General features: G+C 40.2%; 1 protein-coding gene across 2 annotated transcripts in view; it reads left to right on the top strand.

Annotated features, from left to right (window-relative positions):
* PPP2R3B (protein phosphatase 2 regulatory subunit B''beta) overlaps positions 1–13,214 on the top strand; it is a 54,611-nt gene extending 41,397 nt beyond the window's left edge. For both annotated transcript variants that reach the window (XM_086460321.1, XM_086481827.1), the window contains 6 exons: positions 208–256; positions 1,543–1,632; positions 2,336–2,511; positions 6,589–6,707; positions 6,793–6,899; positions 13,070–13,214. In XM_086460321.1, the coding sequence (XP_086316447.1) occupies positions 208–256; positions 1,543–1,632; positions 2,336–2,511; positions 6,589–6,707; positions 6,793–6,899; positions 13,070–13,214 (686 nt within the window). The remainder of the gene's footprint in view (positions 1–207; positions 257–1,542; positions 1,633–2,335; positions 2,512–6,588; positions 6,708–6,792; positions 6,900–13,069) is intronic.
* The last annotated feature ends 1,429 nt before the right edge of the window (positions 13,215–14,643 follow it).

Below are 14,643 nucleotides of genomic sequence, written 5' to 3'. Positions count from 1 at the left end.
GCATTCAAAGCTGGTTGTTCCTAGCTTTGCTTTGAAAACTGTTAAGTGATTTTCTCCAAGAGGACTGAAAGGGATTAATGAGCGCTACACTTGATCATACTCACAGATCTGTATATATAAGGGGGTTCCAGTAAACTCTTCAACTAGATAATACAAAGCAAAAATAACTTACATATAACTGACACTATTTTAAACCTTGCTTCACAGCAATTTCAAGTAGGATGATAGAGCGGATCTTCTCAGGAGCAGTAACAAGGTACTTATTTTGTATGCCGATCTAAATCCAATTTAGTATTTGCTTGCTAAATTGTGTGACATTTTCAGGAAAAAAAATGCCTTCCCCTTGAAATGGAGCAGTGAATTTCAAGGTTCAGTATTGCAGTTTAAACTCTGGTAGTACTAGAGTGCTCTTGGAACCTTTGGCTCAGTCCAAGTTTTTACTCTCCTTTCTTTACTTGTATGAACCTTGCTGTTGGATATCATGTGGTTTAGCAGGGATGGGAATAAGGAAGGGAAGAAATGTTGGCATTATTGTTTTTCCATCCCTCAAACCTGTAAAATTTTCGAAGGGAATTCGGCTTTTCAGTACTACTTGTGGAATCAATGCTTACCACATCAACAAATTTACAGAAATGCCTCCAGTTGAGTTAATTCACATTTTTGACAGTTATTCTTCATTTTTCCCACTTGGATTGACTTCCTCTTGTGCATTTATGGCATTTTACTCATTTTTGAAACATTTTGCTAGCACAATATCTGCAGCTAGAAAGCGACTGATAAACAGAAATAACAAGCTGAAATGAGTGAAATGACACTTGGCAGGCATATGTCTAGAGCTTACTCCTTTATGCAAGTTTTTTGGGCATGACAAAACATATACCGTATTTTTCTAGACGTCGTGAGGATAAGACAGCAAAAACTGGATTTTAGGAATTAAGTGTAATATGTTTGGGAACTGCCTACCTGACTTTTTACTGGACAGGTTGACCATGTGTCTTCAGAACATATTTGGATGCTGTGTTCTGTGGTATGAGAGTAGAAACAGACAACTATGTTCTTGCCATGAGCACTTCCTGAATATTTTTATTTCACTTTTGTCTTCAGATTTCCATTACAACACTTTCAGCTAGTGGAGTTCTGTAGAGCTTTAAGTTCTCATCACTTCTACCTGAACAGAAATTCTAAAAAGCGTGTGTATTTGTATATAATGTATTTTTTAAAAATTGAAGATATCTCTTCTATTAACAATTAAGCAGGGGTATTGCTGCCCAGGAAGGAAAGCTGTAAGTTCTTCTGGACAGCGTGTTCCCTTCCTTTCTCTTCCAGCTGCTCCCTTCCTTATTACCGACTGCAGTAGAAACAGAACAGAGCATACAAGCTCCTTATCCTGAATGATCAAAGTAGTCTGTGACAGGTCGCCTTATGAACACAGCATCGTTTAGGAGTAAATAGTTAGTAGCACAAATAATCCTTGATTTTTCTTTAGTAAAAGCTAGGTATTTTAAAATAAATTTTCTGTCTTTTTCCTCATTGGCCTTCAAGAGGTAGAAAAGCACAAAAAGATGGGAAAATTAGCTACGCTGATTTTGTCTGGTTTTTGATATCTGAAGAGGACAAGAAGACACCAACTAGGTAAGAATGAATTTGTTTTAACAGAAATGAAGACTGACTTTTTTGGTTTTCCAGCCCTTAAAGGGGGACTGCTGATGCTCAGCTGGAACTCTGCTGGAAGAAGCTAAACTACAAAAACATGAGTGGAAAACCGGCCCAGTTCATTGCATCATTCTTATTTATCAGTGTTTCATGTTGCTGTAGAAGTCTGTTTGAATAACTTTTAAGAGGCTAATTAAATGTTACTGTTCCATATGGTGTGTGTGGCCTGCTTATAGACAGGGTCACAGATAAAGGCAACTGCAGTTTGTGTCATGATGCCAGTGACTTTAGGAAACTATACAGCTAGGAGATTGATAAGAAACATATTGCATGACGTGTCAGTGGCTTGTTCAATATGGAAAAAAGAGCTTGGGTTTTGATGCAAAGTTCAATGTTTCATTGGCTCCCTTGAGCTTTTATGCAAACCCACATCTTTTAGTCCTCTCCTCCTCCGCCCACTCAATTAACAAGTGTGTCTTCAAATGCAGTAATGCGTGGCATGGCAAATACCAGAAACCCTTACCGCGGTAGGTGATGTTTAATGACTTTCTATGGCACTACGGAATGTAGTTTTAGGTCTGGTTTTGCATCTGTAAGTAGCGTAGCCTTTAAAATAGGCAACAAAAACTGTTGAAATTCTGCAAGTTTGTGTAAACAGTTCTTTAATGTTACTGAATTTCAGCATTGAATACTGGTTTCGCTGCATGGATCTTGATGGGGATGGCGCTTTGTCTATGTATGAATTGGAGTATTTTTATGAAGAACAGTGCCAAAAATTAGATAACATGGCCATAGAACCTTTGCCATTTGAAGACTGTTTGTGCCAGATGCTGGATCTTGTGAAGCCTCAATATGAAGGTAATAAACTCCTTTTCTACCTGTAACTTCTGTTGCTCTGGATTAGGAGTGAAGAGCACTTGGTCATGCAAAGAATATGCCTGTAGGTTGTCTTCTCTCTCTAAAGTCTGTTAGAGCTTATTAATCGAATGGACTTCCAACAGCAGGCAGGCATTTGTTTTCGTACTAAAATTTAGCATGCTGCTCTGAAGTCTCTCCTATGCTTTTATTTTGGGCTTGTAGCTATGTTTAGTCTTAAATGAAATCTTGTCACTATCTGGCTGAGCTGATGCTCTCAAGAAAAGCTCTTGAGTGTTCTCTTCACTTGCCTCTTACCTGTTCCTGTACTCATTTAATTGAGTTTTCTTCAGAGGAAATGGTTTCTAAACAGTGTTTGTCTCTGTAGATCAGTAATGACTTATTTTAGGTTAGAAGCCTAAGCTGCCCTTAGGAAATTCATGGCAAGGGGCTTAAAAATGACGGAATACTAAACTGTTCTTAGTTTTTGGCTGGTTTCTACATTTGCTTGAACCTTTGTAGACCTGTATGCTACTCTCCTGCATTTGACATATATTATCTTTAACTGATGAAGCTTCAGTTTACGTTTTACACAAAAAAAACCTTAAGTGAGCATGATGCTCACTGTAGAGGCAGCTCTGTTTTTCACCTGTATGTTCCCCAAAACCAGAGGAATTCTTGTGCAGCTGTAAGCAGCTGACTTCCACGCTGCTGGGCCTTCAGGGTGCTGCTCTAACTTCTCAGCTTGAAACTTGGCCAAAGTCAGAACAGATAACTGTTATTTCCAGAAGCTTTTCGGCTTTGAGCTCATTGGTCTCTGCTCCTGTGGCTTTTGCAGCTTTTATAGGAAGCACCTGGTTGACTACCACCTAGATTAAATAACGTAGGACTGGCTTCTGATATCTGTCTTGCAAGTTGATAAAACTATTGTAGCTGTGATGGATTTGTCTTCAGGGATTTGTTGAACTCAACATAACTGAGGTCAACCTGTATCTAAACTTAATGTCTCAACACTTGACCACAGTTAGCACTAATAACCCTTATTATGGCTATACTTTTTAGTATGAATTTCAGTGTGTAAAAGGACTTGGAATACAGCGTGGTTGCTGTTTTTGTACAGACTCTGCATTGCAATAAATCTAGAACTTGCCTATTTGCTCTTGAAGGAGTAGCAATCTTGGTCGCATATACTAATCTTTGCTGGGTTTTATGGTAAAAGAAAACTGTCGAACATCTTATTTAATGCTTTTGTTTAGCAAATGTAATGTGCTAGTGTTTCACATTTAGACACTTCTAGATGAAGCATGGAGTTTTTCCTACTTGACTGTCAAGTGCCACTTTAGTTGAGTAAGAGGATGGTTCTGTTAACTGTCTGTACAATTATGGTTAGAGAATCAATTAATAATAGTCTTGCTTATTGCCCACCTTCTTTCTAGTATTAAGACTATTTAGATCACAAGAAACTCAATTTTATTTTAAGGGCAGCTGTCTTTTATTGAGACAGGATTTCTTTGCCTGCTAAGGGAATTGAAATAGCTCAAAACTAGAACTTAAAGCTTAATATTCTTATTTAAACTAAGTTAAAATGGATTTGAAAGGTGAAAATACATTTCTAAAGGCAGATTAAGAAACTGTAAATTAAAAGGAGTATTAGGTATGTTTTGGCTGGAACCTCAATCCTAGATATCAGTGGAATTAAGTCTTAGACCAACATTGTGTAATGCATGGGGTGTGGGGAGCATTTAAGATCAGAGTGGTTGGGGTTGGAAGGGACCTCTGGAGATCATCTAGTCCAACCCCCCTGCTAAAGCAGGTTCCCCTAGAGCAGGTCACACAGGATCACATCCAGGCGGGTTTCAAATATCTCCAGGGAAGGAGACCCCACAACCTCCCTGGGCAGCCTGTTCCAGTGCTCTGACACCCTCAGGGTAAAGAAGTTTTTCCTCATGTTGAGGTGGAACTTTCTGTGCTCCAGCTTGTGCCCGTTGCCCCTTGTCCTGTCACTGGGCACCACTGAGAAGAGCCTGGCCCTGTCCTCCTGACATCTGTCCTTTAGATATTTATAAGCATTGATAAGGTCCCCTCTCAGTCTTGTCTTCTCCAGGCTAAAGAGCTCCAGGTCTCACAGCCTTTCCTCATAGAAGAGATGCTCCAGTCCCCTCATCGTCTTCATAGCCCTCTGCTGGACTCTCTCCAGTAGTTCCCTGTCTCTCTTGAACTGGGAGTCCCAGAACTGGACACAGTACTCCAGTTGTGGCCTCACCAGGGCAGAGTAGAGGGGGAGGAGAACCTCCCTTGACCTGCTGGCTGTGATGAAGTGAAGTAAGCTCAGAGGAACACATTTATGTTTTATGGCCTCCCACACTCAGGGGTTCTTGGAGTCTTGTACGTTATGCTTCTCTTAAAACACATTTTCAATAGTGTTTCTGTTCTGCATTTCAAATGAAACAAGATTGATATTTCTGTTCTGTATCATGAAGATGATAAAAGGAGGCTGTGAAACACAACCAAGATAAGAGTTTAGGGCAAGAAAAATGAAAGCCGGTTTTGAAGGGTCGATTTAGTTTATAAAAATGGAGTGATGTTTTAAAGGTGGATTAAGGAAAAACTCTTCTGTTTTCCTAATACAAAAACTAGCAGCATAAAATGACACTTCACTCAGTAGGTTTGAAATAAAAGAAGGTACTTTCAGACAGTTATGGCTAAACTGTGACACAGTTTGCTACAGGATGCTCTGTGTACTGAAAAGCAAATTCTTTACTTTGCGGAGACCCAAGTTAATTATCTCAATTTCTTTCTTTTTTGGTTGTACTTTGAGAGAGAATGGTAGTCATCTACATGAGTGTTAGGAGTCTAAGCTCCTATTGCAATGAGTGGAAACTGGAGAGCAAATCAACGGACCAAATATAGGTGTCTAACTTAAACTGGGAGCTTATGTAACTAGGACTCAAATCATTTTCTTGGTTGTGGAGAGTTGCTGCCACTTGAGATGGCCCAATACATCAGACATCTGTGTGGGTCTGACAGATATGACACAGGTGCCACGAGGGATTTGTGTCATTCTGGAGCATCAGCTATAAGCCAGGCAGAATACACTAAGGCACTTCATGTGGCGACAGACACAAGTGTGGCAACCATTTCCAACTGGGAGTCAGATTTTGCTTTCCTCCGATGTCCTTGAGTTATACTTGGTTAGAGGCTGGGACAGTAAGCTGTTATAAGTCTGGCTTTTACTGAACTCTTCCATAATATCTGCAGTAAGCCTCTCTTTGATTGACAACAGAGGATTGGCCATATTTCAGGTGAATCAACAAAAGGGAGTTTTAAGGATAGCCATCTGTCTTTCCCTGGATATCTGGTATTTTTCAGTCTTTCTGCAGCAGCTTAATGTTTAGCTTTGAAATAAGGTAACGTTTCTGAGCAGCTTGACAAATACTTCTAACACTTAACAGATCCATTGATTTGAGTCTTTAAAGTACCACTTTATTAAAAAAAAAAAAGGCAAAAAAAAAACCCACCAACAAACAAAGAACCCTACCTCTGAGCATTTAGCTCTCCTCTCAAGCAGTAAATATCGATCAGGCTGGACAAGTGTGGCAAACCAGTCTCTATGAAAAATTCGTCTGCGTGAAGCATAGTCACACGCTGTCATCTCTGTCATACACTTTTCTTTTCAAGTCAGGGAAGAGAAAGGGCCACTGCTAGAGGAGATTCCTACCTGCTACCCAAGCACTCCTTCGGGAGGAATGGCTAGCTCACAGGAGGCTTCTGTCTCTTGAGGAAGCTGAGACAATTATCTTAAAATGATCTTAGCTAAGCGAGGTAGACTGCACCTCACTCCAACATATTGAAGGACAGTAGGATGACAGCTAAAGCAAGTAACAAATCTGAAATATTTAAAAGTTTTGTCCGCTTTGAAGGACACATCGTGTGTATTTCATCTATTCACTTCTCTCCCATTGTGTTGAGCATGAGTGACAAATGTTCTTGAGCATAATGATGACTTAACGTTTGAATAACATTCTTCCTCTTTGGAGAAAGGATAATTTCAGCTTTAAATATCTTATCTCTTCTTTACAGGAAAGATTACTCTGCATGATTTAAAACGATGTAAGCTGACAAATGTGTTTTTTGATACTTTTTTCAACGTTGAAAAATACCTTGACCATGAACAGAAGGATCAGTTTTCTATGTTGCGGGTGAGTATGAAACTTTGAATGTCTTTTTAGCTATGTGGTTACCAGTTAATATGATTTTTGTGTAACTTGCAATGTAATTGTTTAGGATAGTGAAGGTGAAAGCCAAGAGGTCTCTGACTGGGAGAAGTACGCTGCTGAAGAGTACGATATCTTGGTAGCAGAAGAGGCAGCAAGTGACCAGTGGAATGACGGGTAAGATGGCAGCAGGAGGGTTGGTACAAATCCTCTCTGCTAGCATGAAGCCTCACCATCGCTGTCATCCCTGATGCTGTTGTAGAGCGTTGCTGTTTGTCGTGTCTAGCCACGTACTCAGTGAGGGCAGAAGAACCTTTCTCGTATCTCGAATTAAATATTCCTTGACAGTTTGTGATCACATTGGTTTTGCCAAAGAAAATGTCCTACTTCAAACTTTGGGAGGAAACATTTGAAAAAGCTTAAACTCTAAACAAAATACTACATTAGTTTTTGTAGCTTGTTGTTAAATGCATTAAGAGCTTCATGAAGAGCTTGGAGGGGGGGAATCTCACTTCTGTACTCAATTATATCAGCTTTGAAGTATTTTCTCACAGTTCTCTAAGAGTAAATAAGGTAATAAATCTCCCTGTTTCAAAATCGCTCCTTTACTCTTTCTATGTAGCTTCCAGAATCTCTTGGACTTCAAAGTCCTGAATTTGCCATTCATTGTTTTTGTTATTTCAAAAGCTAAGGAAAACAAGTACAAATATAACTTGTTTTAAGTTGATGGATCCATCTAGAGAAAACACATTTTCCTGTGTTTCCTGCATCAGTATTCCATTTTAAAAATCTCTCATTCTTGCCAAGCATTGAGAGAATGACTAGCTTGGTATTTAAGAAAGTGAGAAAGTAAAATCCTCCTAATGCATTGACTTCAAGGAACTTTGTTAAAGCATATGAGGGGAGGAAGAGAATTGCGACTATCACCCAGCCTCTTCAGCATTAAGAGGGATCATACTCTTAACTCTTCATGGAATCCTCTCCTAGAATTGATTAATATTACAAAATTAACAAGCCAAAAAATTAACTGGAGCTTTGAGTTAAGCCTTCAATGTTTTTTGTCTCGTTCAATCTTTTAAGGTCTTAGGCTTTATCAAGTTTGGGGAAGGTACAGAATACGTATGTACATTTTTGGCAGTTGTTTGGGACACTGCAATGCAGAGTATAATATCTTAAATGTGATGGATCAGAGGAAAGAACAGTTTCTACAGTCTTACTGGCTGTGAAATGTTATTTATTTGTAACTCATCTGACACTAGTGGGATTGTTATAAACCAGTGAAGGATTCAGATTTGTGGCCCTCTGTTTCAGAATATCTTGATAAAATTAACATGTTTAAACTATCAGGAGTCAAAATTTTAAGAAGTTACTGGTGGACTTAGGCTGCTCCTGAGAGGGTCAGACCAGCCCCTACAGTGTCTGCCATCATCTCAGTGTCTGAGGGGCCCCTTAATAGAACACAGGAAACCAGTGCATCAGCATGTCAGTGTGAGAGCCCAGGCCTGACACCAACAAATAGCATTTAGGAGACTTGAGGTACTGTTAAGTCTGAACATCCTAAATCTTAACTAGAACCACCTCCTCAAATGCTTTACACCTTTGCTGTTTTAGCCTTATTTTCTCTCTTCTGATGGTCTGCTTGTTTACTGCTGCCGCAGTAGCTGTGTGTCTCCACCTTCCTGTTTTAAATTCAGCTGCTGTTGTGACTTTTTAGAATCTGAGTGGTAAGCCCATTTTCAGGTACGAAGTTGCAGAATTCAGTTGGCTTTTGACTAAATTTGCCTCAAGCTCATCTTAAAGTTGATAGTTAAATGTAGATTTTCTTGATTCCATTAAGATCCTACTATTCTGTCTTGGAGCTCTTAAAGCCTCTTACGGCGTTGCTGTGGCATACCCTGAGAAACTAGTTCTTCTGTCAGTTAAGGCAGGCTCAGGGTTCAGAAGTGCACTGTATGGTCTGTAAAAGCTGGTCCTTAGCTAGATTGCCAAGGACGGCTTTCAGCTGTTCCTCTGGCCTTCTGTTCTGAGACTGTAGCCAGTATCGCTGGCAACTGAAACTCACTGGAGGCAAAATACCCTTTTGACGTGGGCAGGAAGGGACCTGCATGTCAGGAAGTCACGTTACTCTGCACCTCCGATTTAAGGGTTCGAAGTTGCTGGGCTGTTGTAGACAAGTGTAGTTTTGTAAAATTCTAAGATAATGTTTAGGCACACTTCCACTCACAAACCAGATATGAAGAGTGAGCCTCAAGGTGCTTTTACTCGGATTCAGTTGCAAGCTCGTTGGCTGCAGTCATTTCTTTGAGCGAAGTGCTGCTCCGTCGTTACTGTTTAGACTAAGTTATTTCATTTTTGTGTATTTCCCACTCCCGTCCCCCTTTTCTGCCCAGGATGTTTGCTCTTGGTGAAGACAAAAGCTGCAAAATTCACAGCCATTATTCTTAGGGTCAGATAATTTCTGTTTTCCACAAAAAATGTATTCAGTGTACCTGAAGCCATGGCTTTATGGCTTTACACAGGCAGTGGGCAAAATAAAAAGTAAAATACAAAGCATTTCTCAAGTTAAACTTTAATATTATTTTTAAAGATCTAATGTAAATCTTCACTCTTCAGTAAACTTCTAATGGGTCTTGGACACTTGGTGTGTCAGATGCTTCTATGAATTTTGTTCTTTCCATGGTATAGGCACAGTTGTCCTCTTTGTCCATGCAGTTACAACTTCAGTGATATTGTGGAACTTATGGTATGTAAAGCAGAATCCTAATAATCCTAAAACTTGAAAAAAAAAAATGCACCTTAAAGTGCAACTGCAAATACAGCCCTTAGGGAAAACCAGTGTGTTATTGTAAGAATAACGTAGCGAAGTACGCTGGGATATGGAGGAGAGGAGGTGTATGATGCTAAAACATCAGTTTCTCATTTCTTTTGAGCCTGGTGTTTGTAAACTCAAGCAACTCTTTGGTTGTAGGTTGCCTGTTCTTCTGGCATTAGCAGATTTGTTACAGATCTTGTAGGGAAAAAAACCCTGACAATTAAAGAAAAACATTGTGTCTTATGGAAGCACAGCCCAAAAAATCACGCACTTTATGCAGCTACTTTCTGTATCCCTAGTTGGATTCGATGCGTAGGCCATAGCTTAACTGTTGGCCATCCACAGGGATGGATGAAAGCTTTTATCCAAGTGTTCCTGAGGTTTTGCTGCTTTGTTTCGTTGGAGTAGAGATGGGAGTGCTCCTTGTCTCCATTAGCTACCGCTTCGTAATTTGTCGGAGGTTTCAAGCATCGTACACAACCACAGGTCAGATGTATTTGGGCTGGCTAAATAGAAACAAGTATTACGCTTCATCTTACTGACTTCTGCCTGCCCTTGTGTCGGAAGCTTGTGAAGGCTGTTGCATTTAAACTGCTGAATTGAGATTTTTTTTTTTTAATAAAGAGCAAAGTTAGGATAGTTTCCAAATTCTGTATCAAATAAGCAACTGGATCGAAGTTGTGAGCAAACAGATGAAAACCTAGAGAGAACAAAAGTATTCTGATCTGGCTCAGGGAGGCACAGCCAAACCTGACTTAAAGTTTGAATGCTTTCTAAAAGTGAAGGTCAGCAAAAGCATCTTCAAAACTTAATTGAAGTAGGACTGTCTGAATCTTTTTTTTTTCCTATGATTGTTCTGAAAAATGAAGCTTGTTTTCTATTGCCAAGAGAAACACAAGACTGCTAAAAGTTTCCTTGCTGCTGTTAGGAGAGTTTAATGAACAAAAACATTAAAAAAAAAAAAAATATTATGAACATTTTAAGCTACTGTGTTGTACAAAAACTTCCTTAAAACTGCTTACTGTACTTAAAGGGTTGTAATGCCTTCCCAAACCGAAGTGACTGTTTGACAACCCAGTATGAATTTTTTATTACCTGCATGGTAAATATTTTCCTTTCAGTTGATCTGAAAGTTGGGAGGGGTGTACAGAACTCTAGAAATAGGCTCTTTTCTTTACATGTACATGAGCTTTAGAAATGCGAGGAGGGGATAAAACGGCTTTTTAGAAGTGCTGTAGCTGTACGGTTGTCTTTTTATAAAAACCTCTGCGCTGGGAAGTAGCAATAGACTTTCTAATACTGTCATAAGTAACTCAAATTATTTTAGTGCCCAGATGCGTAAAACTGGGATGGTGTTTCTAGATTTCCTTAACTTAAATATCTTGGAAAGGAGTAAAAATGATATTCCATGAGGCCACCAGTGCTTTGGAAGAGAGCGGGATTTTAATTTGGTGCAATAATGTTTGAATAACAGCATTCCGAGCATAGGATGGGTGGAAACTACAAATAGTACCCGAGAGATCCTCATGCTGCCATTTTTAGTAACTGGAAAAGCTGCTGTCACCTCTCTGTATCACTATGCAATAAACAAATCCAAAATGTGCATTCGAGGTGTTTCTGTTTAAGAAAAAAAAAAAAACCCTTCTCAAAAAGAAGGAATTATTGGTGTAGAAGACTGTACATTACAGGTGTGAGCCAGACCTGTTCTGGTAGAACCTGCATCGTTCTTCCAAATCCTTGTTTTCAAACGTGTAACTCAGTGAAGTAAATCTTGGAATGACTTTTGTTTCCTGTTCAAATCGGTGGTGAGCTTGTGGGAGAAACCCAAGGTATGCTGTTCTGCTGTTCACTGCCTGAGCACTGGTTGATGCTCACGTAATTGAGGCTTTAATACCTGTGGGAAGGATGAAATAACAAATTAAAAAAAAGAGAAAGAATCAGGAACTATTTTTACTTGCTGCTTAATCTTTACCTGATGTTATCAAAGCATCTTTGTTAGATTTCTTTTACGCAAAATGGTGGTGAAGCCGCCTTCATATGTTTAATGGTTTATCTATGAAGTGTTTCAAAAGAATTGCATTCACAATTGAAAATGTTGTTCTTCCTCCCACCTCTGCTGTTAATGCTCCTCTGTTGTAGTGTTCATAGTGGATTCTTGGTATTTAACTCTTCTTTGCCCTGTCTTTCTCTGAAAGAATACTTCTCCTGGTCACCACCTAGTGCCGTTAAAGTCGCATTTGAAGGACAGATATTGCAGTACCTAGAGCTCGTTCTTCGCCTAGTCTTGTTAAGGAGATACAAATAATCACATGCTGAGGCGAAGTTCAGCAGCGCTTGGGAAGATGTGCATGAGCCGGGGTCAGCCTAGCGCGGGAAATGGTCAGCTCTTTAATCTGACATCATAAACCTCCAGAGATTTACATTTCTCTTTTTAAGCAGCAATCAATTATAGATTGATCCCACCTAAACAGTGCTGAAGCTTTCAAGTATCAGCCTTCACTGACTTGAGTTAGTTAAACATTACCTTTCATTATCCTTCTCTTCACTGTCAGCAGCAGCAGGTGGTTATCAGTAACTTCTGGTTGAACAATTGGCTGTTGCTTTCTAGTGGCTGCTTTAAGTACAGGGTTTCCATCACTGCCTTGTGCCCATGCACGCTTTAATAAGACTTTCAGTTCAGTATTCCTGCTCTTCTGTTGTGTCTACTGCAGGTGTAGTTTGTGCCTCCTAATCGAACCTAATTTCAACTTCCTTGAAAACACCTCGAGGGGTTTCCGTCAAGTACTTAAGTCTCGTGTTTGACCATTTCTAACCCACAGGTAGTTCACTAGAGCAGTACGTGCTTTGAATCCTTTCGCTAAAGCTGCGTATCTCACTGAATTCTGCATGTGATGGGAGAGTAGGCTAGCTTAAATGGAATGAGTTGGTGCGGAAGCCTCGTGCTGCTTCTGGTTTGCCTATGCTTAGCCTGTACCCAGGGCTACAGTGTAACAGCTGCTCTGTCACCCGGTGACCCCTCAGCAGCCAGGGAGGGGAGTTGGGGAAAAGGTGAGGAGACCCGTGGGCAGAACTGAGAACACATGTAGTGCAACATCTGCAGCACCAACAAAGGTACCCGCAGCTGTGCGCAGCCAAGGGAATGTGCAGCTCTCACAGCTGACAGGAGAGCAGCCCTCGGGAGCAGGGAGAAGTCTGGGGAGGGGCAGGAGGAACCCCAGCAGGGATTGCCCAGGAACTCCCCCTCCTCAGCAAACCTTCCCCCTTTATAACGACCATGACCGTACGGTACGGGCTGCACCTGTAGCTGCCTCAGGGCAGCTGCCCTGGCTGACCTGAAACTGCCAATAGCCTGCCCGGCATGGCTGGGCTGTGATTCTGTCCCAGCCAAACCAGGACATGGTTACATGTTTGTTTGCTGTAAATATAAAATATTGGAAATCGTGTTCTTCCTACAGGTGCCTTGTTTTGTGTTCTGACTTCTAGGCATTTCCTGGCACAGCCAGACTCTCACTTTCTTTTTTTTGCCCACTCCTAGGTATGAAGCAGAACTGAATCCTGTAGACCATCATAAGGCCAACGTCCTAAAGTATCAAATGGAAAAAAGACCATTTTTTGAAATGCCTTCCCACCTGGCAGATGTAGACTTGGATGAATACGACTATGAAGAGGACTTTGAGTAGTGGTTGCTTACGGATGACACTTGCAGAAGAGAAGGGACAGTCTGCAGCAGGTCTGCTACATACCTGTACGTTTCAGCGGGGTTTGTTTCCAAGAAGTCAGCTTAGTTTTGTGCTAAAAGTATTTAATCACTACACTACGTTTTAAATAAAAGAAGCGCATTTGTATGGAATGATGAAACTTTTGTATTTATTCAATAGTCTATAGTTTGTAAAATAGATTAAAATATTTATTTACAGATGTTGCATAATTCCTTTTTGGAAGAATAACAATATTTGACCTTAGAGGAAATTAATCTGCTGTTTTTAAGAGAACTGTGTAAATAACTCGAAGTTGATGTGTGGTGCACTGACAGTCTCCATCCCACGGGAACAGGTATTCCTGTCCTGGCATGGGAGGTGCAGAGACAGTTGATGCCTGGCCTGCGATGCCGACACGCTCACAGACAGCCCTAGGGGGGGTTTTATGCCTCGGCAAGGCAGAGGCGTGACTGTGAGCGCAAGGTTCAGCGCTCGCTCACAAGCAGTTTCGTTTGACGAGCTGAGCGTATTAGTGCACAAGGAAAGCGAATGCCTGAGACAAGTTGCTTCTCTTCTCTGTGTAGTCCTTGTTTGCCCCAACTTTAATTCTGCTTGCCCTTTTAAACTTCAGTCTTTTCATTGATGTTCACTATAAAAGGATTATTTAATAATGAAGTCTGTTTTAGTGTTCATACTTGATCCAAAATGAGTGAGTGTGTTAATTCATGTAGAAGGAACCAATTTTTTTTTTAAATCCTTTGTGTAAATGTTACTTGAGCAGTGATGTGCACTAATTTGTTGTGGGCATTGAGTGCTTTTGTCTGTCCCCCCTTCAGTTGTTTGCTATTGACACATTCCATGGATATTCATCAGTGTCACAGCAGCTTGAAATTGTTGCCTCACTCTTACTGTTAAACAGATTTTGTTGAGAGGAAAAAAAAAAATGTACAAAAAGATGTAAGTTATTTTTTTGGTTGCAGTGTAGATCTGTTTGTTAGTGTTTAAAAATCGTGTTTGTATTTTCAAATAAAGATTTTCATACATGTAATTTTAATAGTTCTAATTATTGTGTTATGTACAATTAACTTCTTACTATTAAAGAACCCTTGAAGATACGATGAGTTACACACATAGCCAGTCTGGCTGAGTAACTACACCAAGCTGCAAACTCAAAGCAATGAAGCCCTATCAGGTTTTTCATCATCTTGTGGAGAGACTTAACAGACCTGTGTATCCCAAGTCTGGGACTCATCACTAAAGTCTGTTAGCTAACCTTACCAAGGAAAATTCAGGTCATTTTAATGCCAAAGGACTCTTGAAATCGGGGTTGGTTTATTCCAATTTTAATGGGAACTCATGAATGTTGAAGTTCTCTAACGTTGGTCAGGTATCTTTCACTACTGGGGCTTTT

Source organism: Leptosomus discolor, chromosome 1 (genome assembly GCF_034619465.1).
Source record: "Leptosomus discolor isolate bLepDis1 chromosome 1, bLepDis1.hap2, whole genome shotgun sequence".
NCBI lineage: Eukaryota > Metazoa > Chordata > Aves > Leptosomiformes > Leptosomidae > Leptosomus > Leptosomus discolor.
Note: the sequence above shows the minus strand (reverse complement) of the source record. Positions and strands in the feature narration are given on the sequence as shown.